Source organism: Lichenostomus cassidix, chromosome 12, assembly GCF_008360975.1.
Source record: "Lichenostomus cassidix isolate B80296 chromosome 12, HeHo_3.0, whole genome shotgun sequence".
NCBI lineage: Eukaryota > Metazoa > Chordata > Aves > Passeriformes > Meliphagidae > Lichenostomus > Lichenostomus cassidix.
The window spans coordinates 19,681,275-19,706,222 of record NC_139493.1 but is presented as its reverse complement, the minus strand read 5'-3'; the positions used below and the strand labels follow the sequence as shown (position 1 = coordinate 19,706,222).

The following is a 24,948-nucleotide window of genomic DNA, read 5'->3' as shown; positions in this document are numbered from 1 at the left end:
CAGCTGCCGCCCTCTTCCCCCCATCCCGCCGCGCCCTCCTTTCCCCGTATGCCGCTCCCTCTTGCTCCCGACCCGACCCCGATCCGATCCGATCCGATCCGATCCGACCCCTCCCCTCCCCTCCCCTCCCCTTCCCTGCATCCTCCCTGCCTCCCCTGCCCCTGCGTTCCCCCGACCCCGCATGCGCGCTCCCCCGCTCCCGCCTTCCCGCCCCGCTTTCTCCCGATCCCGCCTTCCCTCCATGCTCTCCCTCCACCCCTCACCTCGCTCCCGCCCCCGCGCATGCGCTGCGGGGCGGGGCGGTGCCGACGGAGCGGCGCGAGCGGCCCTGGAGGTGAGGTGGGTTCGCGCCCCCGGCGGGCGCCGCGTGCTCCGCGCTCCTCACCGCGCCCAGCGCCCCTCACAGAGCGGCCCGCCTGGCGCCCTCACAGCGCCCCTCGCAGCGCCCAGCCTCGGCCGAGTCCGCGCAATCCGCGCCCTCGGCCGGGCACTGCGGTCGGGCAGCCCCGCGCTCGCTGCCTCGGCCGGCCCCTCAGTTCAGGATTTACCCCGCAGAGACCCTGCTGCGCCCCACCAGGACTCTCCGGGCTCCTCCCGTTGCCCCCGGGGCCTGCCCGGCACCGGCTGTGGCCAAGAACGGCTTCGGGAGGCTGCGCGGTGACACAGCCTTTCTGCCGCCCGCTGCTAAACAGTCACAGAACCAAATCATAGGAGCCCCGGCTGTTTTGGGGCTGAAGGGACCTTAAAGTGCATCCCGTGCCATCCCCTTCATGGGCAGGGACACTTTCCACTATCCCAGGTTGTTTCAAGCCCTGTCCAGTCTGGCCTGGAATACTTCGAGGAGTGGTGCTGCCACTCCCTGAATCACAACCTCAAAATGCTTTCAATATAATAAATGATCTGTGTAGTTTTACCTTCGCAAAGGCCCACAGCTGTCAGGGAGAAAGAGGGCAATGAGTGACAGTAGGGGAGCACAATGGAAACTGGTTTTCCTCTTCTCAACAGCGTCGTCATGTTTTGTCGTGGTTGTACCACACCTCTGATCATCACTTAAACACCCTGAAAAACGCAGCTCTGTCAGTCCCGTTTGATGGACCTCAGTGTGTAGGTCAATCCACACACTCAGTAGTAGCTTACATGTAGCTATTACTGCTTTTGGCAATAGACTGTCACTATTCAGTAGAATAACAAAAAGATTAAAGGTTTCCTGATATATTAATTATCTAGACTTCAGTGCTTTCCCTTTGCACAGATCTCTTTCTTTTGCTATTCTCAGAGATGTGTTTTTGGGACGCCTTCACCCCACTTAGCAACACTGAGCTCCACATCTGAGGGGGAATTAATCCCAAAATAATGTGTACAAAATAAATGTGTTTGTACATTTGTATTGCTTGAAAGCATTCTCAGGTTGTCATTCAGGTGGTGGCTGCCTCATCCCTGGAATTGTTCAAGGCCAGGTTGGAGACTGGGGCTTGGAGCAACCTGGGAGAGTGGAAGGTGTCCCTGGCCATGGCAGGGGGTGGGACAGGATGAGCTTTAATGTCTCTTCCAACCCAAACTATTCTGGGATTCTGTGATTTTTCCATCAGTAGTTTATGTGAAACACAGACTGTAACTGCATGTGTAAGGCAAGACGAAGTAAGAAAGGGAGACAGTCTGCAAGGCCAGCTGCTGTGAGAGTATCACCTCAGAGATATAATTAGCAATATAATCCTCTCTCATGATGTACTTGCTTGGATGGACACATAAACTGACCTGAATAACATTTCTTCCACATGTTTGAGTAAATATTTCACTTCATTGTAAATCCAATTATACCATTATGACTATTTTATTTTGTGTAATAGCTGTAAAATTATAAGTGAGGGGAATTGTCCAGGAACTGGGAATTCTGACATGGAGGAAAGGTAGTTGCTGGGAAGGAATGTGCTACAAGTAATACAAAAAAATGGATTACAAGTTCAGATAAGGTACAATATTCCCACATTTCTGAATGGATAGTATTTTCTGGCTTACTTTAACTCTTCTTCCTGCTGGTATATAATCCAGAACTAAAGACAAACATGTTCCAAGTAGGTCAGTTCAATGAAGCAAGGTCAGTTTATCATTTACTTCAGCAGGAGGCTCGGAAGAGCCCCTTTGCTGACATGTATTTGAGCAACCTGATCTAGTGAGTGGCACTCCTTCCCACGGCAGGGGGTTGGAACAGGGTGATCTTTAAGGTCGCTTCCAGCCCCAACTATTCCAGAATTCTGAGATCTGTATTCAAATCTCTCGTACTCTTGGGCATGTTGCTTTTGAAGCTGGTCATATCAAAGTCACAGGAGCCCCTGTCCCAGGCTGGGTATTTTCCTGCTGTACTGCAGAGGCTGCTCAGCCCAGAGCTCCCTGGAGCTGGATGGCTGTTGCTGGCCTGCAGCTGCTCAGCCAGCTCACCTGTACGGGGTAATTAACACCTATAACACCTTAAAACAAGTACATTTCAAATCCAACTGAGTCCAGTTAAAACACACCTGCCCAGTTTGGAGCAGGTCATTACATGTCCTTCCTCTGTACCTGAGAGATTCGGTGGGAATCCTGAGCATCTTCAAGCTGCTGTGAGGGCCCTGGACCTCCGCCTGCAGTCACAGAGTGACTCCCAAAGCTTTCTCAGACACATTTCTGAGCCACAGATTTTTTGTTTGTGAAACAAGGTTCAGACTTCAGAATTGCTTAATCAAATACACGGCAAAAGCCAAATTACCGCTAACCATGTTTGGTGGTTTTTGGTTTTTTTTTCCAAGAAGACAGAGATATTTGTAAACCTTTTTACTCCTGATCTTGGCTAGCTTGTCATTGTTGAGAATATGAAAACCACATAAAAGTATACACATTTCCTCAGTTTTCTCTCCACTCTGGAGTGCTGGGCTTAATCCTGTCACAGGAATTTGAGGGAGATACAGCCACCTGCAACTCTTGGTCTCTGTTTACTTAAATTTCTTTGAGCTCTTCAGTTCTTTACGCAAACAGTTCCCCGTGTTACAGAGCTTGACCATTTTGTTCCTTAGAAAAAGAATGTGGTAAAATGCCTAAAAGGATTGGCTACCTTAGGGGCACTTAATTTCTTCATATTTCCTCATTTCCTGTACCTCATCTGTCACTTCTGGACAGTTTTATTGTGCATAAACTTGGTAATGGTTCCACACGCCCACAGCAGGTGTAGTGTTTCTTAGAAATTATGCATACATTTAATCTGTGCTTTTGCAAAGGTCATCACGAATTGGCCTGATAGATGGTAGGTCTTCAGCAGTTCTAAAGTGCATGAATGGGGGATTTCTTCCTAATTTCTGTTTTCCAACAACCTGACATTTGCTGGCTGTTTCAAAAACTGAGTTACCACCCCAAGCCAGATGTTCCTGGATGAGGTCTCTGCAGCTGCATGAATATTGCTGTGTCATGTATAGAGACAGTGAGCTGTCTCACAAATCAGTGCTTTCCTTTCTGTAGCTATATCTAGTTTAAATGGTTCTACACTATTTCCCTAGGTTTGTAGACAGCTTTTGCATTGCAAGTCCATTGAATGACCTGTGAATAACACCTGATACTATTCTTCCATTTCAGAACTGTCTTTTGAAATGGAATTTTCATATTACTCTGCTGCCTTTACCTAACATTTCACTACATTTTGTCCTTTACTGGCAATTTTAGGTAACAGTGGAACCAACAGGAAAAGAGAGACTGTCAGAAGTAGAGATGATGAAAGAGGACAGGGATCACAGGTGGGCTGCTGCTGTGGGATCTCATTAAGGAGCTAAATTTGTACATTTCTCTCACAGCTGTAACACTGCTGGTATCGTCAAAGTCTACCAAAGGCTCTGACTCTGCTTTTATGATTGATTTTTGGTGGTATAGCATTATGCTTAATGGACAGGAAAAAAATGATATGTGTACATATATATATATATAATATCTAAAAGCAGAACTTAGGGAAAGTCTTTAATAACATATATACAGTTGTAAAGTTACAAAAGGCTAAAACCTTCCCTGCAGTGTTTCAATACAAGCTGAAAATAAAGCAACATTAATTGATTTTTATGATCCAAACTAAGAGAAGAGCAAAAAGTAAAAGGAGAAGTTGGAAATGCCCAAAGCGAGCTAGGAATCCAAACACACAGTTTGTATTAAATTAAAATGAATCTTAGGTTTTAGTCAGCTTTAAGTTTTGGGATAATGTGATGCTTTGATTCTGTCTATGTACCAATGAAAACAATGCAGTGTGAGCAGACAGGTCAGACCTCCTAATGAGGCAATTTAGACAGTTTTCTGCCTGCCTAATCTGATAAACTTATACCTAAGGTCACGGGACAGGTGGATTTGCTACGTCTGCTGTGAAGTAGCTCCTGCAGTGCAAGAGAAATAAGCTGCCAGAAGCCTAGTGATCCTGTTCTACTTACCTAAAAAGCTTGTTAGTATCTTTAAACATCAATCATAGTTCAGCAGAATTTTCCAGAGGACTTGGGAGTCTTCATTTTGTTGAAATAGGAAAATGCCAAGCCGAGAGACTTGAAGATTGCTAGTTTAGTCATTAGCATCCCACCTATTCTGTGTATTCTTTCCTTGGAAATGGCAAATTATTTCAGCCTGTTGTTAATTCTCCCAAAAAGTCACCCTCAGTTAGCGCAAAGCCTTGTCTTGACTAAAATACAGTGACATGGCCTATTTGAACAAACACATTTGGCACAGATGCATTGGAATTAGCTAAACTCTGCAGAGCACCAGATAAAAATAGTTCCTCAGCTGAATGAAGTGTCATTAGTACTGACGAGTACAAATGTAAGAACAGATACAAGGGGCAGCCACTAAATCTCTAACACCTACGAGTGCGTACGGCAAAGCAGAGGGCTGCTGCACCAGGAATCCAAACCCTCCAAGAATTAACCCCCCTCTGGAATCAAATAGATAAATAGTGTTTCATTATCCACCTGGAAATAAAACTTAGGTATGTCAGTGACAGCTTCTCAAATGTGAGCATTTAGAACTTCCCCCAAAGGGTATGCTTATATTAAGAATTTAATTGATATTTATTAATTATCTGAAGCTGCTCTTTGTTCTTTAGTCAACTAAAATCATGCCAGCTTCCTCCAGTTCCTCCTACAAAATGTTTTGCCAGATGCTCCATTTGTTAACACATTTTTGTGTGCTGACACTTGGGAAACATGTGTCCCTTTACTCATAATTCATAGATTCAGATTTCTAGAACCACTTCTGTAGTGACTGAACAATACAAAACCAAGAAGTGCTGCTGTGGGGCTGTTCCTTGTGTGAATTGACCCAGAAAGGTAACCAAGGGCAATCATCAAACCACAGCCAAAACGCAAAGAGTAAATTTATTTCATTGTATGACATATATTATACCTCATTCTTTCTACCCTACATTTTCCAATACAGATTCCTGCTGAGGTCCCAGGAAGTCAACACTGTGTTCTGCTGGGCCTCTGTGGGGTCTGCCCTCACCAACACCTGAGTGTGTCAATGTGCCTGTTTTTCTGGCCCTGAGCAGGGCTGCTGGAGCAGTGGCAGTGGACACCAGCTCTTGGCACCCAGGCAACCCACATGGATCAGTTTTTGGAGGTTTTGAACCCCCCAGTTGCAACTGCAGGCTGGGGAAGCTGTGAGTGCTTGGCCCCTTTGGAGTTGAAACTTCTACCAACACACTAAAGAAAGGTGTGCAAAGGAGGATTTTAGGTTCCACAATCTGTTCAGGTTTTTAAGTAGCCAAGGTGCATTAGTGGCTTTTCCCAGATTGTGTACAAATCTTTTGAAGTCCCATCTTTATTTCTTTTTTTTTCCCCACAAACTTAGAATCACGTAACAGTTTGGTTGGAAGGGACTTGAAAGCTCATCAAGTTCCACCCCCTGCCATGGACTACCCCAGGTTGCTCCAAGCCCTGTCCAACCTGGCCTTGGACACTTCCAGGGATGGGGCAGCCACAGCTTTTCTGGGCAAACTCCATACCTGGATGTAAAAGTGATGTTTGTTTACTGAGATTGCTGGACACACTTCAGTTCATGCATGTGATTTTTTTTTTTTTTAATAGTAAGAAACTATATGTGTCATTTTAAGGATACTTAGTTTCTAAATAATTGGGAGGTATTTTTAATTAATCCCTAGCTTCATTAATGGTAGGGATTTTTTAACAAGACATGCAAAGAAGTGATGGGAATAGATGAAAGCCCTTTTCTTTGACAGCTAATATTTAGTGCTTGAAATTTATTTGGAGATAAGATCTATTTTAAAGATAGAATAAGATATAGTATCCTATTTTATTTACATTTTTTATTTATCTAGTATTTAGTTAAATCAACAAAATCTTTGGTTTTTAGTTGATTACATCTTTATATTCATATGAACTTTTTTGTTATGGTTTTGAGTTACTACTTTTAATGCAGTTAATTTATACTTGCTGAAAACACTTCAGTGACATTCTATACTTTTACTGGGTGAGAAAAAATGTTTTGTGCAGATAACCATGATAAGCCCAGATAACAATGGAACATTTCTAACTCTTTTTTCGTAGCACTTCAAAATCAATGTATCAGTTTAACTGTAATCACTCTCACTTCACAAAATTATCTCTGTAGCTTTGTGTTTAGTTGTGTGATGCATGTAGACACAGACGTTTATTTACTCGTTGATAATAGGAAATGAGGTGAACAGGAAGAACAGAGCTGGAAGATTCAGTTATTAAAACATCAGGCTGGTGTGGCCTGTTTGCCTCAATCCCTTTAAAGGCCGGGCAGACAAAGAAAGCAGTTTAGGGATGATTATCTGCATAGTCCCCGAGGCACTCCCCGCACAGCCTTAGGTTAAGAAAAGATCGTTGCTGGCTCCTCCCAGATTACCATCCTCGATCCGATTAGCCACAGGAAACACCATGGGAATTCATTCAGTTTCTCCTCTGTAAAACGTGACTCCCTTACAACGTGTTTCTTGTGGCTGATACTGCAACAATGAAGGGATCAGCACTCACTCATTCTTTTTGCAGGGTAACAGGTAAGGTGTTACACTGAAATTATTAAAACTATTAAAACTCATGTAAATTTACTATGGTTTTGACTATGTAAGATTTAGAAAGAGTTCCTCTAACTTGCAGAGATAGTTTTTAAACTTCCACTTCTGAGTGCTGTCAGAAAGCTGACAATTACGGACAATATTTCATTCTTCTGCATGTAGTCAGTGTTACAAGTCTGAAACTCTCTTGGTAAACATGATATTTATGATCAAGAGTCTCAGAGTCACCATTTTTGTTGGTAGAAGAATTAATATATTCATTTTACGCCATCTCCTTTATGATTCTCACTAGTAATTACTGCCTGCTGACCTGTTCAAAGTAGTTTAAAATAATTTCTGTTAACTCTTGGGCTATCACTACCACAGGAAGGTGGTTTGAATAACACGAATCAAGTCATTTGAGAGACTTGTCCATCAGTTTAGCTTGCAGTTTCTTGTTATTTATGTCAAAAAATCTATGAATAGCAAACACTGAATCACCAAACCAACACCTGCATAATCTTTTAATGAATTGTATTCTTTTGTCTCTTTTGTACATTAAAGCAGTTAGAGTCCTTTGTAAATATCAAACTTGATGATTAAATGACATTCACCTTTTGCTAAGACAGGTGGAGAATATTTTTTTCCCAAAGAGAGTAAAACACATGTAGAAATAACAAATCCGTCTTGGTTGTGGTTCCAGTGAAACCCTGGAGTTTTTACAGCTCTAGTATCATTCTGCTGTGTAAATAGTGTATAACTAAACTATATGAAAATTTGTTTCAGTTATTAGCTGGTCTTCTCTCTGTCCTTTATCTGTGTATTCATTTGCTTTTCCAAAACTTTGGCATTTGCTTACAGGTAGTAAACATTTCAAAATTCAAATAATTGAGCTTTTTAGCACACCTCAGGTGGTAGCTGAGGTGTGTGCCTACTGAAATATGTGCACTCAGTGCTAAAACTGCCTGCCAGACTGTGCTTAAATTGTAGCTTAAGCATTCATAAAATAGCTGTTATCAGTGAGCTTTTTCACTGATACATGCATTAGAACAACTTTTCCATTTTGTCTCATTAATCATAATAATAAAGTTTAGCAAAGAATCCCAGTTATCATCATTTTTTACAAACCTTTAGAAATGCATTGTTATTCCTGGCAATGTTAAAATTAGATAGTATGTGATAATTTAAAACACAATTTCATTTACCAGTGCTTTCTGTACCAGTGACTAACTATGTCTCAGCAACTTCGGAAGATTTTTTGTTCAAAACTCTCATGATCTGCCAATCTTAAAGCATCAGCTTCAAAGCCTGAATTGAGATACAAAGTTATAATTTAGTAGCTCTTCACCACCTCATGAAATATAACTAGTCCTCTCCACACTATCCTAATTTTACTCAGTCTTAATCATTTAAGTTATCTTTAGTTATCTGCCTAAAACATCTCCATTAGTGCAGTTTACAGGACTTTGCATTTTGGCAGTGAAACTTTATCCCATGTGATCTTACATTTAGACATTCTGTTGACTTCTGTGGGACTGCTCACAAAAGCAAAGCTTCTCAAATACTTGTAGAATTAGGCCACAGGAAATTTTAGAGGTGTTACCCAAGTGCTTAGGTACTAAGCTACCCCTGGCCCTTTCCTGCAGCTAGTTGACTATGTTCCTTTAAAAATCTGGCTGATAGGTAGTTATTTACACATGACTGCATCAGGGAGAGAACAAATTCACTTTAGAAGACAAGAAAACAGTAGAAATAACCTCAAAATTTCATGTGTCAAAGCATTAGCATTTGCCTCTATTGTATTAATATATTTGAGGTTTAAAACAGCTTTTCCCATATACTGATATTTTAAAACTGAAAACTTATCAAAATTTTTTCATGTTAATACATAAAAATAACTTTTTGTAGTGTGTGGTTTGCTGTGGCATTCTTGTTTACCAAAGCCACACAAATTAAAGATTCGGGACCTCACTATTAGTGAATAGTTCCGCAGGGATGCAGTGGGGAGCCTTACAGTGGGATTACTGTCCATACTGGCAACTACACTGCCCTAACTGGAATCCTTCCAGCAAGCTCTTCTCTCTGTTTTGAAAACATGTTCTGAAGTAAAAGGTACTTATTGCATTTATTAAATAACCATCCTAATTGCAGAGGTAGAGTGAGACCAGCATCTTCTTGTCTCCTCACTTTTTGGCTATTTAATTGTTTTCTGGCTGCTGCAATATTGGACATTGCTCCTTTCTCTCATTTCATTCTGGAGCAAAAATTCAGCCCAGCCACTGGAAGCCACTGATTTCCAGATCCTGAAATGCTAAAAAGGAATATTTTTCGTGACACAGTAGAGTTTTTAATTTGGAAACTCAGCTGCCGGTTTGCTGGGTCCATCCTGCAGCTGGCTACTGAGAGCCAGTGAGGAACGCTGCCTGTGGAAGGCAGCCTTTGGAAGGAGCATGGAATCTACTGCTTGGAATCCCTGATGTCCCTTTTGTCCTGGTGCCTGCGTGGTACTTCACTGTTCCACCTGTGATCTTACAAAGAAAAGTGCTTTTATTCCGGAGGAAATGGACGTGGGCAAGAGGCTACTTCACTGCTTAGGAGAAGGTGGATGCTCAGAGCCATCTCACCCACGGTGGCACAAGGTGCCCACACTGCTTCCTCTGCAGGAAAGTCACCCCTGCATGTGTAAAGCAGTGAGTGGGACTTGGCAGCTGTCATGTTATCAAATGCAACCCATGAATCGAGTGTAACAGGAAACAAAAATTCCTTCTGTTAGAAATTGTTCAGCTCAAAAGTGGGGGAAAAGAATAAGCAACTCAAAATTGCCTACAGACATCAAACCCACGCCTGGAGGGGACCTCCTGAAATACCTCCTGAGTGCTTGGCGTCACGATTCCAAGAGATTGCATGATTCCTTGGGCAGTGTGGTCCTGCGCTTTCCTTCTGCCAGCGGACAGCACGGGCATATTTCTCTGTGTTTTGGTGTCATGAGCCTGGGTGTTTCTGCTCGCTGGACGACACCTCTTCCTGTGCTAGCACAGAGATGGAACTTCACCCGAGGGAGACACCTTTCCGCTCGCTCAGTCGGGAACCCGGGATTAAAGGGCAGCCTCTTTGCTGTCATGGCAATAGGAATGCATGGCAGAGATAAAGGAGCAGAGCTGATTAAGGCGATATCGTGACTGCCACAAGGTACGTGACTCAGATCCCTCAGGCAGCTAATGGGGACCGTGACCTGGAATAACGCTCCAGGCTGTGCCTTCCGCAGCTACCGAGCGCTCATGGCATGAGTAAAGTGCTGAAGAACGGCTTTAAAAACGAAGACTGTCTGGTACAGAGACGAAGCAAGAGAGAGCTGTTGCTTCTACCTAAGCACTATTTTTACTTGTAACACCCTTTTTATCGGTGCAGGAATGTGATGCCTCTCTGTCTGTCCCACTGATCTGTCCCAAAGTACCTCATTTCATCTGTCTGAGGGAGTGCAATATAACTTAGCAAACATATTTGTCCCAATCTTACTAACTTTTTTCCCCCCCAGAAGTAAATATAAGGGAATTACTCGTTTTGATCACACTGAGCAATTTAAAACACCTGCCAGTCATGTTTAGCAAACTTAAATGCACAGACAAAACAATCAAGTTAGTTGGACAGCACAGGAATTATGGATTTGGTGTGTAAATGAAATAAAATTTCATAAAATAAAATAAATAAATAGACATAAATAAAATAAAAAGCAACAAAGAAACACATAGCTCACCTCTGCCACTTAGAATAATCTTGCTAGTATTTTGTAATACTGTAGGTATATTCTCTTCTGCATTAACATCCATCCTTTCCAGTTACGAGTCCTTGTCAGCCTGATCCCTGTTTAAATATATAAAGAAAAGGAAAATAATTTTAGATGATAGAAGTATCCCTGATATTTCGTCTTTTTTTTTTTTTTAATCACTTGAGTACAAGGAAATAGGAAAACTAAATAGTCATAGTGGTGGTGATTCTGCTGCCCTTATGATGAGATATATTTTTCAAATGTTATCTGGACAAGAAGCTATTAAGAATTTTCAAGAGAACTTTCTGAGAAATAGAAAACAACATTTTAAAAAAATTCAACACTATTAACTCTAAAAAAGAAAATCTGGGGATAAAATGAAGGTATTTCTTTAGGTACAGAGTTTCCTCTGATCATGAAAGCCATCACTAACTGATTTCAAAGTCCATTGGAAAATCTAGAGGTTTTGGAGCTTCTCCAAACAGAATGCAATTAAATGAAGGTACTTTTATTAAAGGATTGACATTTCGGAATACAGAGTCAGATGGTCAAGTAGCTGAGTAGAAAATGCTCTTACTGATTTGAAAGTCCATTGGAAAATCTAGAGGTTTTGGAGCTTCTCCAAACAGAATGCAATTAAATGAAGGTACTTTTATTAAAGGATTGACATTTCGGAATACTGAGTCAGATGGTCAAGTAGCTGAGTAGAAAATGCTCCAGATAGTCCTAATATTTATTAAAATTATTTTTAATTAATATTATTCTTGATGTACTTACATTAGAAATGCATTTCTGAGCATCACTGAATTTTCAAAAGGCTTTTTGTCTTTCACTGACAAATGTAATCCTCATCCCTTTGAGAGAACTGGTACAGCATTATGAAAGGGTTCTTAATGTGTATCTGTGATCTGTTCCTGCCATGAAGCATCTGGAAAAGAACAGAGCTGCACTGGGTGACTTTGTGGAATAAAACCCATTAGCATTGTTGGAAGAATAATTTATTCAAGTATGTGGTAGACAATGTAATATCTGAATGAATAAATTCTATTTAAGTATTTACTAGAAAATTCATTATGCAGAATTAGAGATAAAAGGTGGACAATGAACAGCAAGCAGTTAGCACCACACAGACCTGTTCCCTATCACCTACTCCCCACACGGCTTTTGTATTTTAATTTTTTTTTAGCAAATCTGTCTTTTAAGACGCTTGTTATGCTGCTGAATCCTAATACTGGTTGTGCAGATTTGGGAACCCAAGGTTTGTCTATTTAGGAAAGTTTCTGTAGTTAATGATACAGGAGATATTTACTTAGTTTGGTATGAAAAATGCCCTTTTCTTACACTTGCAGCTGTTTTCCTGTAGAGATAAGAAAAACAGAATGGTAATCTTATGCTGGGTAAGAATTTCCACTCCAGAGCCATGTAAAGGGTTTATTTAAACATCCCGGTGACTGATTATTGTGTTCATATTTACAGCGTTCCTTTATCTTTCTGTCAGATAGAAGGTCTTCAGAGCAGAACCTACCTTATATTAGAAATAATACTAAAGAGAAAAAAAATTGTTTTCTGCTTAGAGAGACTCCTAGATTCTGTTTTCTTGTTAGAGGAGAATCATCACGGATGTGATTTCAAAGCCCAAGAGTGGAGGGAAGAGAGCAGAGAGGGCACATGAATTGTAGGCAATCTGTTTGTCAAGTACCAGTCCATACGTGACTGCCCAAATCTTGAATGACTCCATAACCAGGTGCCAGATACTTGGCTTTATTTTGCATTTTCTGAGCTTCTGTTGTAGATTTTCAGTGAATATTTTATTGTTTCAACAGGTACTGCTATGGCTGCAGGAGTTTTGCTGCAAAATGAACTACCATACTCCTCGTTGATAGAGAGCAGTCTGTACCTGGCAAATATGAGTTCAGGTAAGAATTTGTCTCTTGATGTGCCCTTCACAATAAATGCTTTGAACAATTCTGGAAAAAAAAATCACAGAAAATTTTAAAAAACCCCAGCAATATTATCTGTGTTTATAAACTCATAAAATGTCTATAACAAAACCAAACTGCATTATTTCATCAACATATCTTGTTGATAATATGTTGATCTTTTCTGTAATTTTAATTTTATCAGATCTCTTAATGGAAGAAACTATGTCATTTTTGTATTGAGAAACTGCCTAGCTCTCTGAAAATACAAACTTGCCTTCAACAGAACTCCCCATTCTATCAATTTAAACTCTACAGGATGCGACTTTTTCTTAGCGTTTTGGGTTAGTGTTTGTTTGCAAACCTGCTAGATTTAGTAGGAAAATAATGATGTGCAGCATTTTATTTTCCTCATTTTCTGTCTCCACTATCATTTGATGTGTACTGAAAAGAAGTTTCTGGGAAGAGGAAAATAATTAAATATAAGAAAGGAATGTAATTAATTAGAAAACATTTTTCACATTTCTTGGATACAGGTAGCACTTGAAATAGCCTTTTTCATCTCCTTTCTCTTCCACCTGACCCCCAAAATAAAAGCACATTTAAATGTTTCCTCACCTGTTGATATCAGCTCTATTCATGAATAAAGAGTCAAGGTTTGGAGAAAACAGCTCAGAGCCAGCTTGAACATTTTCCTTTTCTCAGCTGACATCACTGCTGATGTTTCAGGCCTGGTACCCACAGCAAATATTACCACGTCTCTGTAAGAGCTGAAGAGCAGCAGTCAAAGTTCAGGCCCTCAGTTCCTGGTCATACCTAGAAGAAACAGATTTTTGCCTGGTGAATTTGTCCCAGAAGGGAACTTTCTCTTACGCAAATTCCTCTGTATTAGTTTTGCAGTACAAAAAGAAACACAGACTGACAATACTATGTATTTTAGGAAAATGCAATGCGATTAATTTGTTTATTGACACAGTTAAAGGGTTTTCTTGATTTCCCCAGCCTTCCTCTTTCACTGCAGTCTAGTGCACAGACATTGGGATGGTGAAGGTTTTATAGCATCACTGTAATCCATTTTCCACGCAGTTGCTTTTCTGAGTGCTGCAATCTTTCCGGCCACCTCATTCTCCTGCTCAGCACATTGGAAGCAAAGTGGGAGGCAATTTGCCACCTCATACCTGCCTTCAGAAGCCTGAAGTGCTCAACTGACACACCTTCCCCTCCACATTATCTGCTTTCTCTCAGGCTGCATGGTTAACAGTTCTGCTTCATAAAAAAACCTGTGCCCTGAAAAAAATCAGCCTTTTGTTTTGAATAACAAATTGTGTTTTGTTAGATATGAATGGTCCAGGCAAACAGTCTACAATTCATCATGTACAGAAGCATTTCAGCAGGAACACACTAATCCCAATCATTACACAGCTAATGATGCATTCTGGAGCAGCAAAGTGGAGGAGGAGAGGTGGTTGTGGAATGAAAAACCAAGAGGTGGGGGAGTATAATGTTCTTCCTTACAGATCTCTCAGGAGGCAGAGCCTCCAGCTACATTTTGATTGTTCTTTTGAATCGAGTATTTTGTGTCTTAGTGAGTTCTGAATGCCTGTTATTGAGCAGGAACTAAATACTCCCATTGTTTATGAAAAACATTTTGGTTGTTCCCAGCGGGTGTTGAAAATTACCTACTTGAAATGCAACTATTTTCATCAAGCGGCGGAACAGTTTGTCCCAAGCAGACGCAATCCCTGTGGAAGGGAGCAGCCCGGGGCTGGCTGGCAGCAGCGCCTGCATCCTCCGTAACCATGGCGACAGCTCAGCCCGCGGGGACCAGCTGCTGGAGCACGCACGGGGATGCTCCGCTCCCCGCAACTTCAGCGCTGAGCAACTTCTCCTCCGCTCAGAGCGCCCTGGGCAGTAGCGCCGGGCGGAGCTGGGGCCGGGCAGCCATGCAGCCTTCCCCCCGCAGGCGCTCGGCTGTCAGCATCTTTAGCCATTTCTTCCAGGGGCGGAGGCATTCCTCCTCCGATCCCCTTCTCCGCCTCAGCCAGCGGCGCCGTAGCTCCGTGGTGGAGCTGCTCTCCTCGTCCACACACCGGGTCATGGTCGCTCTGTCGTCGCTCAGCCCCGAGGAGCTGGATGCAACTTTTCCTGAAAAAAAAAGTAAAGTACTTTTCATTAAGACTGTTGGCAGTTTTAGGTATTTTCTCGGTATTACTACACTTTTGTTCTGTTAACTGTGTTTTTTATGTGTGGATAAAATAGTGGGGTTTAATTTTCTTCCTGTATTTTATATTTTGTTAACTGATTCCTTACTGAAGTATTGATACATGCTTTTTACTGTTAACAGCTCAGTTATAAACAACAGGTAAAACAGAAGCACACATCCATGCATACACCAAGGATATAGTTAACTGTTTTGGATTTCAGGTTGAAGAGGACTGTGACATTTTTTCAGTTGCAAAGGATGTCACTCACATCTAACTTCATCAGAAAAACTAACTGGCAGTAATACTAACAATTTTTCCCCATCAGAATCATTACTTGAAAAATAAGCCTGAAATATATATTCCATCTATTTATGCTGTTTGTAAGTTCATCCATTCGAGGTTGAACTGCATCTTTTCAGGCGGAGATGCTGTAAGTGAGTTCCCTTGCTAACCCCGGCTTTGCCTGTGTCGCAGGGAGCTCGAGGCGCCCGACGGCCAAGTACACGAAGGTGGGGGAGCGGCTGCGCCACGTCATCCCCGGGCACATGCAGTGCTCCATGGCCTGCGGGGGCCGCGCCTGCAAGTACGAGAACCCCGCCCGCTGGGCCGACCACGAGCAGGCCATTAAGGGGCTCTACTCCTCCTGGTGAGCAGCTCCACGTCCTCCCGCTACATGTAGCAGCAGCGGTTGCATTTATTTTATTACAAGAGAGAACTCAAAGCAAAACAGTTGTTTTGTTGTTTTTTTTAAATCGGCTGCTAAGTGTAGAACTTAATGTGAATTTGATTTGGAATTAGGATTTGAAATAGTGGCCATTGTACACAGCCCAGTAAAGATGATTAAAAGTTTCTGTTGGCTTACAGTGGTTTTGGTTCAGATCCAAAAGAATAAATACCTATCTGTTATGAATTATAAAAAGCTGTTCTGGGCTACTAAGGATTAAGATGCAAATTAATTAAACGTGTTAATAATAGAATGGAAAAGCAAAAGCATTTCCTGCTGATGAAATAATGTGGGCATGTGTTCAGAAGGATGTCCATATGCAGCAGGAGTCACATGAAATGTATCTTTACATTCTCACTGATTTTTTTTTCCAACAGCAAATCCTTAAATGGCATTTACAAACCTTAAACGGACAAATAAGGATCTGGATTCAGATTATTATTCAAAAGAATTTTTACTTATGTCCTGGCATTTAAGCAGTTCCAGTAATTGTCTTTTGATAATGTTCTATCTGTATCAGCTTAATAAAGTTTATCACTAACACTATGGCATAGTAGAATTTTTAAAAAGTAATTTCTAATTAATCACTGAGGTATTTCTCTCTTACTTCAATATAATGGTATTCTTATGTTGGAAGACTAATATCCAGGAAATTATTAATGATAACATTATTATCTGCTTCTCTAATTTCTCAGGATAACAGATAACATCCTGGCTATGGCTCGACCCTCAACAGAATTAATTGAAAAGTACAACATTATTGAGCAGTTTGAAAGGTAACAAATTTAGTCATTATTTATTGCAATTATTACTAGTGTAATTCCTGATCCATTTTCTCTTTCAACATAGATTTGGATTGTTGATAAAGATCCTTTCATTTTAACACTCTACAGGTAAAGATTTATTCTCCACTAAGAATAAATGTATGTTTCAGAAAATAAGGGACAATGAGCTTTTGGCTGCTTGTAATACTTTGACTCATCTATTCCTTCCCTAAGATGTGGCATAAAAACCATAATTAACCTTCAGCGTCCTGGAGAGCATGCGAGCTGTGGGAACCCACTGGAGCAGGAGAGCGGCTTCACCTACCTTCCTGAAGCTTTTATGGAGGCTGGAAGTAAGTTCCCTCCTGCTGCTGTTCCTCATTAATTATTGAGTTTGGCACTTAAGGATATTTTTACTTGAATTTCTGTGTGTTAAACGCCGCTATGTAGGAAACACTGCACAAAGCGGGATGTAATAATGAAACCTGGCAAATATAATCAAGAGTAAATAACACATTATTGAAGATTGTGTATTATGCAGAGAGAGATGGAGGGTTTGTGTTCAGGTGTTTAGAAAAAAGGAAGGACAACAGTTAAATTTTCCTTTTTCTTCTGCATTCACAAATATCTGAACTATTAACAGTGTGTCAAATTCTGGTACACTCATGTTATCTAGACTATAAAAGGTTATTTCATGTAAGGACACTGGTATTGACAGTATTTTTGTATTTTCATATTAGGGTGAGAAGAGACAAAGTGCCTTTCTGTAAGAAGCAGCTGTGACTGAATAAGTGCTTTTATTTCTAAAAAGAAGAAATTACCCTCTTCCTATATGTAGCTCAGTAATTTTGCATGAATCGCTGTTTTGTTACACCTTTTACATTCTAGCTGAACTTGAGTTTGAAAATCTCTGCTAGCTTCATGTGTCTATCAAATTTCAATAGCAAGCATACACTGAAATGGGAAAATAATCTCTTGTGAAAAAGATGTAGTCAGATTTTAACCTCCATTATGCAATTTTAATACTATAATTTCTTATTAGTAATCTCTCCTCTGCATATAGTACTACACATTTCACATTCGTTGTGGCAGAAAATCACTGTCTCTCTTTTTATTTTAGTTTATTTTTATAATTTTGGATGGAAGGATTATGGAGTGGCATCTCTCACCACTATCCTTGACATGGTTAAAGTGATGGCGTTCGCCCTGCAGGAGGGGAGGGTGGCTGTTCACTGCCACGCAGGACTCGGGAGGACAGGTACATGCTCCATGCGGGAGCAGCACAAGGGTTCCTCTAGAAATTCCATCCATCTCTGGTTATAAACCATTAATAACTGGGTTAGATTCTATATCATTCAAAGATGTACTTCTATAAAATTGTTAGAAGTGCTAAACTACTTTGTCCAAATGTCCTCAATGGCTAAAGAAGATCTGTTTTAGTCTATTAAAACTAAAGACCTGTAAGGTTAGAGGAATTTTTAGTCTGTGTAATGGTTCCATTGCATTCAAATATTACAGCTGCTTTTGGAAGGAAAAAATTCCCCTGGTACACTTTCATTGTTCAGTATTTATAACACATTCAGAAACCTGCCACTTGTTGGATCAGGTAGATTTGGTGGAGCACCTAAAATGTCATTTGCTTCTTTCAAGTCCTTTTTGGTTGTGTCCTTCCCATAGAAGCCCCCATTGCTCCCATGTTTGCAAATGGTGGAGCTTCTGGAGAGGCTGTGGTGAGCTCCCACTGCAGTGCAGTGAGAAGGGCTTTACTCTCTTGTGGTTCTTCACATGCAATTACATTTAAGTAACAGCATCACATAATAGAGGACACTGTATCTTTACCTATATTAATTTGTAGCCCGTATTTCCACTCAGTTTTCTGACAGTTCTGTAACTAATCCTGTCTTTGTATTTTCTAGGTGTTTTAATAGCTTGCTACTTAGTTTTTGCCACAAGAATGAGTGCTGACCAAGCAATTCTCTTTGTCAGAGCAAAAAGGCCTAATTCTATCCAGACTAGGGGGCAGTTACTGTGCGTCAGGGAGTTCACTCAGTTCTTGGTTCCTCTGCGCAATGTCTTTGCGTGCTGCGAGCCCAAGGCACACGCAGTGACCCTGTCACAGTACCTGACCCGCCAGAGGCACCTGCTCCATGGCTACGAGAGCAGGCACCTCAAACACGTGCCAAAACTGATCCATCTGGTTTGCAAGCTGCTGCTGGACCTGGCTGAAAACAGACAGGTGATAGAGGCAGAGCTGCTGGACATCCCAGACCTCTCAGCTGAGATTGAAAAGACTGTGTCCCAGCTGGCATCCACACAGCTCGACCAGGAGCTGGCCAGGCAGGACAGTGACACATCGGACTCATCCCACACTCACTCCTCCGCTTTGGAAACTCAGGACTCTCACTTCTCCCTGGGACATGAATGTGATTCTCTTTGTAAAAGAAGGAACGTTGAATGCCTTCAGCCTCTTACTCATCTAAGAAGGCGTCTGAGCTACAGTGAATCAGACCTAAGGAGAACTGAGTTTCTTTTCGAACAAGATGACACTGCCTGGACAGTGCCTGCTCAGATCTTACTGAACAACAAACAGAAGCAGAACAGCGGGGAGGAATGTTCTGCCACAGGTGAAGCAAAGCCACGGCTGGAGTTAATCAAAGAGGCATTAGTGCATAACACATGCATATTCTGGAGTCAAGGGAAATTTAATTTGGGTGGGCAAAAGGATGGATCCTCACTTTACCACAGAAGGAACTCTACCAAAGAAGTACAACGCAGCAGGACCTTTTCTTCAGGCCTCGCATCCATCCATAATCCCAAGGAAACCGGAATGCCGAGGCATAACTTTGCCAATGAGACTGGTCATAGGAAGGAACACAAGACCAATATATATGGCAGAAGGGTCTATCTCTCTGAGGACTCTGACTCTTCTTCTTCTTCTAAAGTGAACTTTTCCATTGGATATGAAAGCGAAGTTAGCAGAGATGTATCAGAGACAATTCCACACATTGTTCTGCAGTCAGAATTAAGTCTGGAAGCCCGAAGAGTTTTGGCAGCCAAAGCACTTGCAGATATAAATGAATTTCTGGGAGAGGATGAAGTGAAGCAGAAGGTAGAAATGTGGCAGGTAATTTTTAACTCAATTCCACGTTATGGGCTCTGCATATTTCACCTCAGTGAATTCCTGGAATTGCAAAAATACCACATAGAGCTTTGAAATGGCACATTGGGATCACAGTTTATAGGAGGTCCAGTAAATGATTGTATTTGTCAGTTATGGGTCAAAGGCTGGCAAAATGCTCCTACAAATTCTGGTCCTAGCAGGAGGCTAGAGACCTCGTTTCTGATTATGTTCATTTTCTTAACAAGAGGAAATTAATACCATTATCTCTGGTTGTAATGTGGCTGTTGATGGCACAGTAGTACACATTTTAAGGGTTTGAGTTGGTTTTCATCAGTGCTTTCTCAAAACTAATCAGAGGATTCAGGAGTAAAAGAAAAAGAATTTAGTAGAAACTTAACTACTTATCCTCAAACCCAAATCCTCTTAGCAGCATTTGCTTTGAAGTTGGAATGCAAAGCTGGTTTATGTATTCCAGTATTGGGAGGTTCTCAGCTGCACTGCTTACGTCATCCTTCTGTTTTAAAGAATCATGTATATTACTGCTGATTAATGTTGATACTCTGGAAAAAAATACAAATTGTTTTGATAACTCTGAAGTCTTTTTTGTTGGAACATAAGCAGCTGAGTACTGTTACAATCAAAGAGAATGTTGGCAAAGGTAAATAGACGATGCATTTTTGGTTTTCTTTGTTTTTTCTGTTTTAAGAAAGAACTGAATTCTCGAGATGGAGCTTGGGATAAAATCTGCACTGAGAGGGATCCTTTTATCCTCTGCAGTTTGATGTGGTCATGGATAGAGCAGCTGAAAGAACCTATTCTATCCAAAGATGATATTGACATGCTGGCAAAAAATTGCACAGAATCCCAGGATGCACTCTACTTGCTAAGAAAGGTACATGTTGGATCTGACAATTCATTCTTTAACTTTAGGCAAGGGAATTGCACTTTTAAAAAGCCACTTTTTAAAAATCAGAATGAGAGTTCATTCTGTATCAAATTGTGTGAGTTGTCACTCAATACTAAATTGTCACAATCAATACTAGGGCAATGGATATGACAAAAAAAATATTAGACATGGTCTTGGAACACCATTCAGTAGCAGCTCAAATGCAGCACATTTCCCCGCAAATCCTGCAGCTGGACATCCAGAGGCAAAGATGAGAAACATTTGTTCTGTGACTCCATGGGTGGCTGTACTTTATGGTTGTCTCATTTGCTTTGCAAACAGCTTAATCTGGCAGCTGTGGGAGAGCTAGGGCAAAGACTAGGAAGAATTTGCTAATTCAGAGAATCAGAAGCCAGGCCTAATGCTTCTGCAGAATTCAGAACTGTGACCACCTGTATTCTGAAATCCCTATGCAGAACAGTTACTTTAGATCCAAAATATTTAGTTGTCCCCAAAAGGTTAGATACAAGGTAAATTAAAAAAATAAATAAAATTCTCCAGTCTTGATCTCTTAATTGTACAAACTTCCTAACTCTCTGAGAACTCTTTGTTTCCCAAGTGTTTATGAAGAAAACAGAACCCCTTTTATCTCTTCCAGATACCCAAAAATACAGCTTCTGATTAACAGGTGGTCAGAACTTCATATGCAGTCTTCATCTTCATGACATGATGTTCAGAACTCCCATTCATCTGAAAACACTGTATTTCTTCCTGAAGCATTCTTCCACTCTATCAGAGTTTTAACTTTCTATTTATATGATAAAAACTGCTTGACACCTGTTATATATGAATGGGAAAGGAACAATTTAAAAAAAAATATTTTTATCCTTCCTTATCCTATATTTTTTCAGAATCCCACAATAGCTGTGTTTGCAGGACCTCTGGATATTTTCTAGTCCAAGTGTCTTGCTCAAAACAAGTTACCTAGAGCAGGCTACTTGTGTGACAGATGCTCCATTGCCTTAATGAAGCTGGAAAAGGGATGGGAAGGAGCAGCCACAAATATCTGTTTCTCCCTTTATTCCTCCTTGCAAGCACTATTCAGGTGTCTTTCTGCCAGCTTCCAGTGGTGATGGAGACTTGGAAGGACAGAGAGGGGTGCAAGATGGGGAAAAGAGCCCTAAATATGCACAGTATTTTGTGCTGAAAAGATCAAATCTTAGCTTTTCTATGCCAGTTCACAGGAACACGGAGGGGATCTTCAAATTCCCAGAAATTCGTAGAAATTCCCAGACCAGTTTGTGGTACTCAGAAGAAGAGTTTTCCCATCGTGACTGAAATAATTGTGTAGAGGCTCTTTAGGCTGGTGGGAATTCCCTACCAACTCCTGCACCTGAATGTTTCAGTACAGGAACGCACAACCTGTGCTTTCCTGTTTAAACTGATGTTTAAACAGCAGTTAACAAAACCTGAGTTCTAAAATGCTTTTCATGGAAATATTTCTTCTAATGAGCTGCTCTTCTTTTTACCCACTAGGAACAGTGTCAGACTATCCTTTGTATTTTACACTGTGTGGTGAACTTGCAAGTGCTGCCAGCTGATGTGGAGGAGGCCTTACTTGCTCGTGCTATTAAAGCTTTCACCAAGGCAAGTAATCATAAATAACTGTCCATGACATTGTATTTACTTGGTTTAAATAATGAAGGTGAATCAATCAACAGAGGGAGGCCTCTGTGAGAAAGGTTACAGTAATTCCTTCACCCTTTAGTGTGAAGCTTATTTATTTCAGAGTTAACATTTTATAATAACCACTACATAAAGGGTAGGAAATATTCGCGACAAAATTAAATTCTGTAACTACAGCCTTAATCCTGGAGTCTCATTTTCCTATTTCCGGACCACTGCCAGTTCATAGACATCTTCAAATTAGGGAAAAGATCACTTTTAAGGGGTGACACTAACTAATCACTGGGAGTAGCTTAGCAAAGGCTTTGGTAGATTCTATACTACTTGAAGTCTTTCCATCAGATTATATCATTTTCCAAAATTACACTGCAAGTCATTTGTGTTCCAGGCCTGTAATACAGGATGTGAATAACTAATTTCTGCTTTGGTCTCATTCACTAACAGTCACAGGTGAAGCTATTGCTCAGCTCAGATTTCTTCTCAGATTCAGCCAATGTAATCTGAACTTGAACAGAATGTCCACCATGCTGCTTCTTCATCTCTTGTAAATCTGCCTGTTAAAACAATCATGACATTTCTCCTTCTTCTGGTTTAGTGTCTAGTCAGCATAAAACTGAAAACACTTAGCATTAAGCACTCCATCATAAATACATATTTTCTTTAATAAATCTCAAAGGTTTTTTTTTAAATGTTGTGCATGTACTTTGCATTTTGCTGTTTGGCATCCAACTGAACTGAAACTTCTCTCTTTTATTAGACAAGCTTTGATTCTGAGAATGGACCACATGTTTACAATACCTTGAAAACTGTATTTAAACAAGCACTGGAAGAAAAAAGGAAAAGTATTAAAGAAGGAACAGAGAATCCTTCTTGATTTCTACACAGCTCTGCCGAAGCATTAGATGGGCCTACCGAATTATTTTGCATTTTCCAGCTACTGTATTTTGTGCTACCTGGCATGATCTACCTAACTGTAGGTAATAGAAGTTATTAACAAATAATTTTATTTTTTTAGAGGGAGTTTTAGTGGCAATTGTTCAGTCTACAGAGTTTTAAAGAACAGCTCCATGTGACCATTCTCTGTAGCATTTGGTTTCAAGTACTGTGCTTTTATATTGTGAAGGGGTGTCCTGTTCTCAGATGTGTTTATTGATTTAGAAACCTCTGTTATTGGTAAGAAACATTGTTTTCAAGTTACATGATTGCCATAAGTTCAGTGCCATGATCCACAGATGTTTAATGGATTGATTTAATATTTATGTATTACATATGTTTACATTAATGATACTGATTTTACTTTGCAGAAAATAAATATTGACTGAACCTATGAAACCGCTTTTCCTTTCAGAAATTTTTAAATTATATCAAGAGTAATAATGGACAGATCTTGATCTGCTCGTATTGACAGCAGACAATATTTTCCTTTAGATCACTTAAATAATTGTATCCAATGTATTTCTAAAAGGTGTTACAGTAGAGAAATGCACTGTGTTGAGCCGTAGTCATCAAGCCCTAATTTAGACCTTTTTTGGCTAAGAAAGCTTCAAATTGTTTTTAACAAAAAATTGATTGTGGCATTTAAGTGCTTTGAATAAGAGTAAAATTTTACCTTATTAGCTAAACTTTTATAGATCTTAAGTGAAAAAACCATTTCATTATGAAATCATCATAAGGATGTGATTCCGTTCATACTTACATTCAGCAAATATTTGCATAATGAAGTGTGACATAATAATACTAAAAAAACATTAATCAAAACCTTACTACCTGCAATACACTTTGTAGATGTATTTTGTCTAATAAAACAGGAACAACTGGGACATCATCATGGATTACAGCCTTAGGATCTGGACTGGAATGCCAGTTTGCAGAAAGAACAATTCATCCAGTTTGACAGATTTAAGTAGTTAAACAAGAATCTATCCTTTTCTGAAATATTTTTATTCATTTCTGTAAGTGACTAACATTTAGAGTTAAAAATAGACCTGTTTGAAATATAGATAATTTATACGTGCCTCAACTGTTGGATGATTCTAAATCAAATTCAAATTAAATGCTACTTTGGCAGAATCATCCTAAAATAGGCACACTTGAAAGGAAAATATCACATGTGAATCACAAACGCAAATCCAGCTTTGCAAAGAGGCAAGGCAACATGACAAGCAGTTCTGCGTTAGCATTAGCACTCAGTCTTGGGAACACTAAAACGCACTTGCAAGTGTCTTCATTTCCCAAGAAATTATTTGAGTTTCTTACAGTTTACAGCTCCAAACAGCCAGCACCAATTTCTGATGCCATTTACTTCAGCCATATATTTTAGCTATTTATTTCTACACGCCAAGACACTTGGGGTTAAAAAACCAGAGCAGTATTGTTTAAATCAGTGTAATGAACAAGGGCTTTCACATACCATTAGCTCCAGCTAAAATAACCTTTCTGAAGTTAATGTCAGGTTTTGGCATTTTAAAAATTACCTACACACAACCCATTGCCCTACACAGGATAGTGTAGAACTGGGAGCTTTTTTATTTAATACATTTTTTGGTGCACTGGCAAGTGTATTTAGAATTATGGCCAAACTGGCCACCACATCATTGAACTCATCATGGATAAAGCCAAAAATAGCCCATCTGAATGAATAATCAAACCTACAAACTTCAGCAGCAGTCTGTTAATTAATTTGTGACCCAAGTGATGCAAATTGGGTGACTAAATTCAGTACCTGAAGGGAACCTACAAGAAAGATGAGGAGAGACTCTTCACAAGGGCTTGGAGGGACAGAATAAGGGGAATGGCTTCCAACTGCCAGACGGCAGGGTTAGATGGGGTATTGGGAATAAACTCTTCT

At 40.4% G+C, this 24,948-nt stretch overlaps 1 protein-coding gene and 1 long non-coding RNA gene across 8 annotated transcripts; one reads left to right on the top strand and one right to left on the bottom strand.

Annotated features, from left to right (window-relative positions):
• Positions 1-274: 274 nt before the first annotated feature.
• On the top strand, positions 275-23,432 carry PTPDC1 (protein tyrosine phosphatase domain containing 1). 7 transcript variants are annotated; one of them, XM_085073139.1, is made up of 11 exons: positions 304-339; positions 3,688-3,758; positions 12,620-12,712; positions 15,394-15,565; positions 16,339-16,419; positions 16,642-16,760; positions 17,528-17,665; positions 18,324-19,531; positions 20,235-20,420; positions 21,951-22,061; positions 22,858-23,432. In XM_085073139.1, the coding sequence occupies exons 3-11, from the start codon at positions 12,628-12,630 to the stop codon at positions 22,972-22,974; spliced, it is 2,217 nt and encodes a 738-aa protein (XP_084929265.1). In that variant the 5' UTR covers positions 304-339; positions 3,688-3,758; positions 12,620-12,627; the 3' UTR covers positions 22,975-23,432. The 7 variants fall into 7 exon arrangements, with proteins under 7 accessions (XP_084929264.1, XP_084929270.1, XP_084929265.1 ...); XM_085073140.1 differs by having other exon boundaries at positions 318-334; XM_085073138.1 differs by lacking the exon at positions 3,688-3,758 and having other exon boundaries at positions 275-334.
• On the bottom strand, positions 10,768-13,743 carry LOC146431925 (uncharacterized). The gene is made up of 4 exons (XR_014854808.1): positions 13,334-13,743; positions 12,694-12,763; positions 11,574-11,724; positions 10,768-10,891 (listed from the first exon to the last, which is right to left on the bottom strand). It is a non-coding gene; the product is annotated as an uncharacterized LOC146431925 (long non-coding RNA).
• Positions 23,433-24,948: the final 1,516 nt, after the last annotated feature.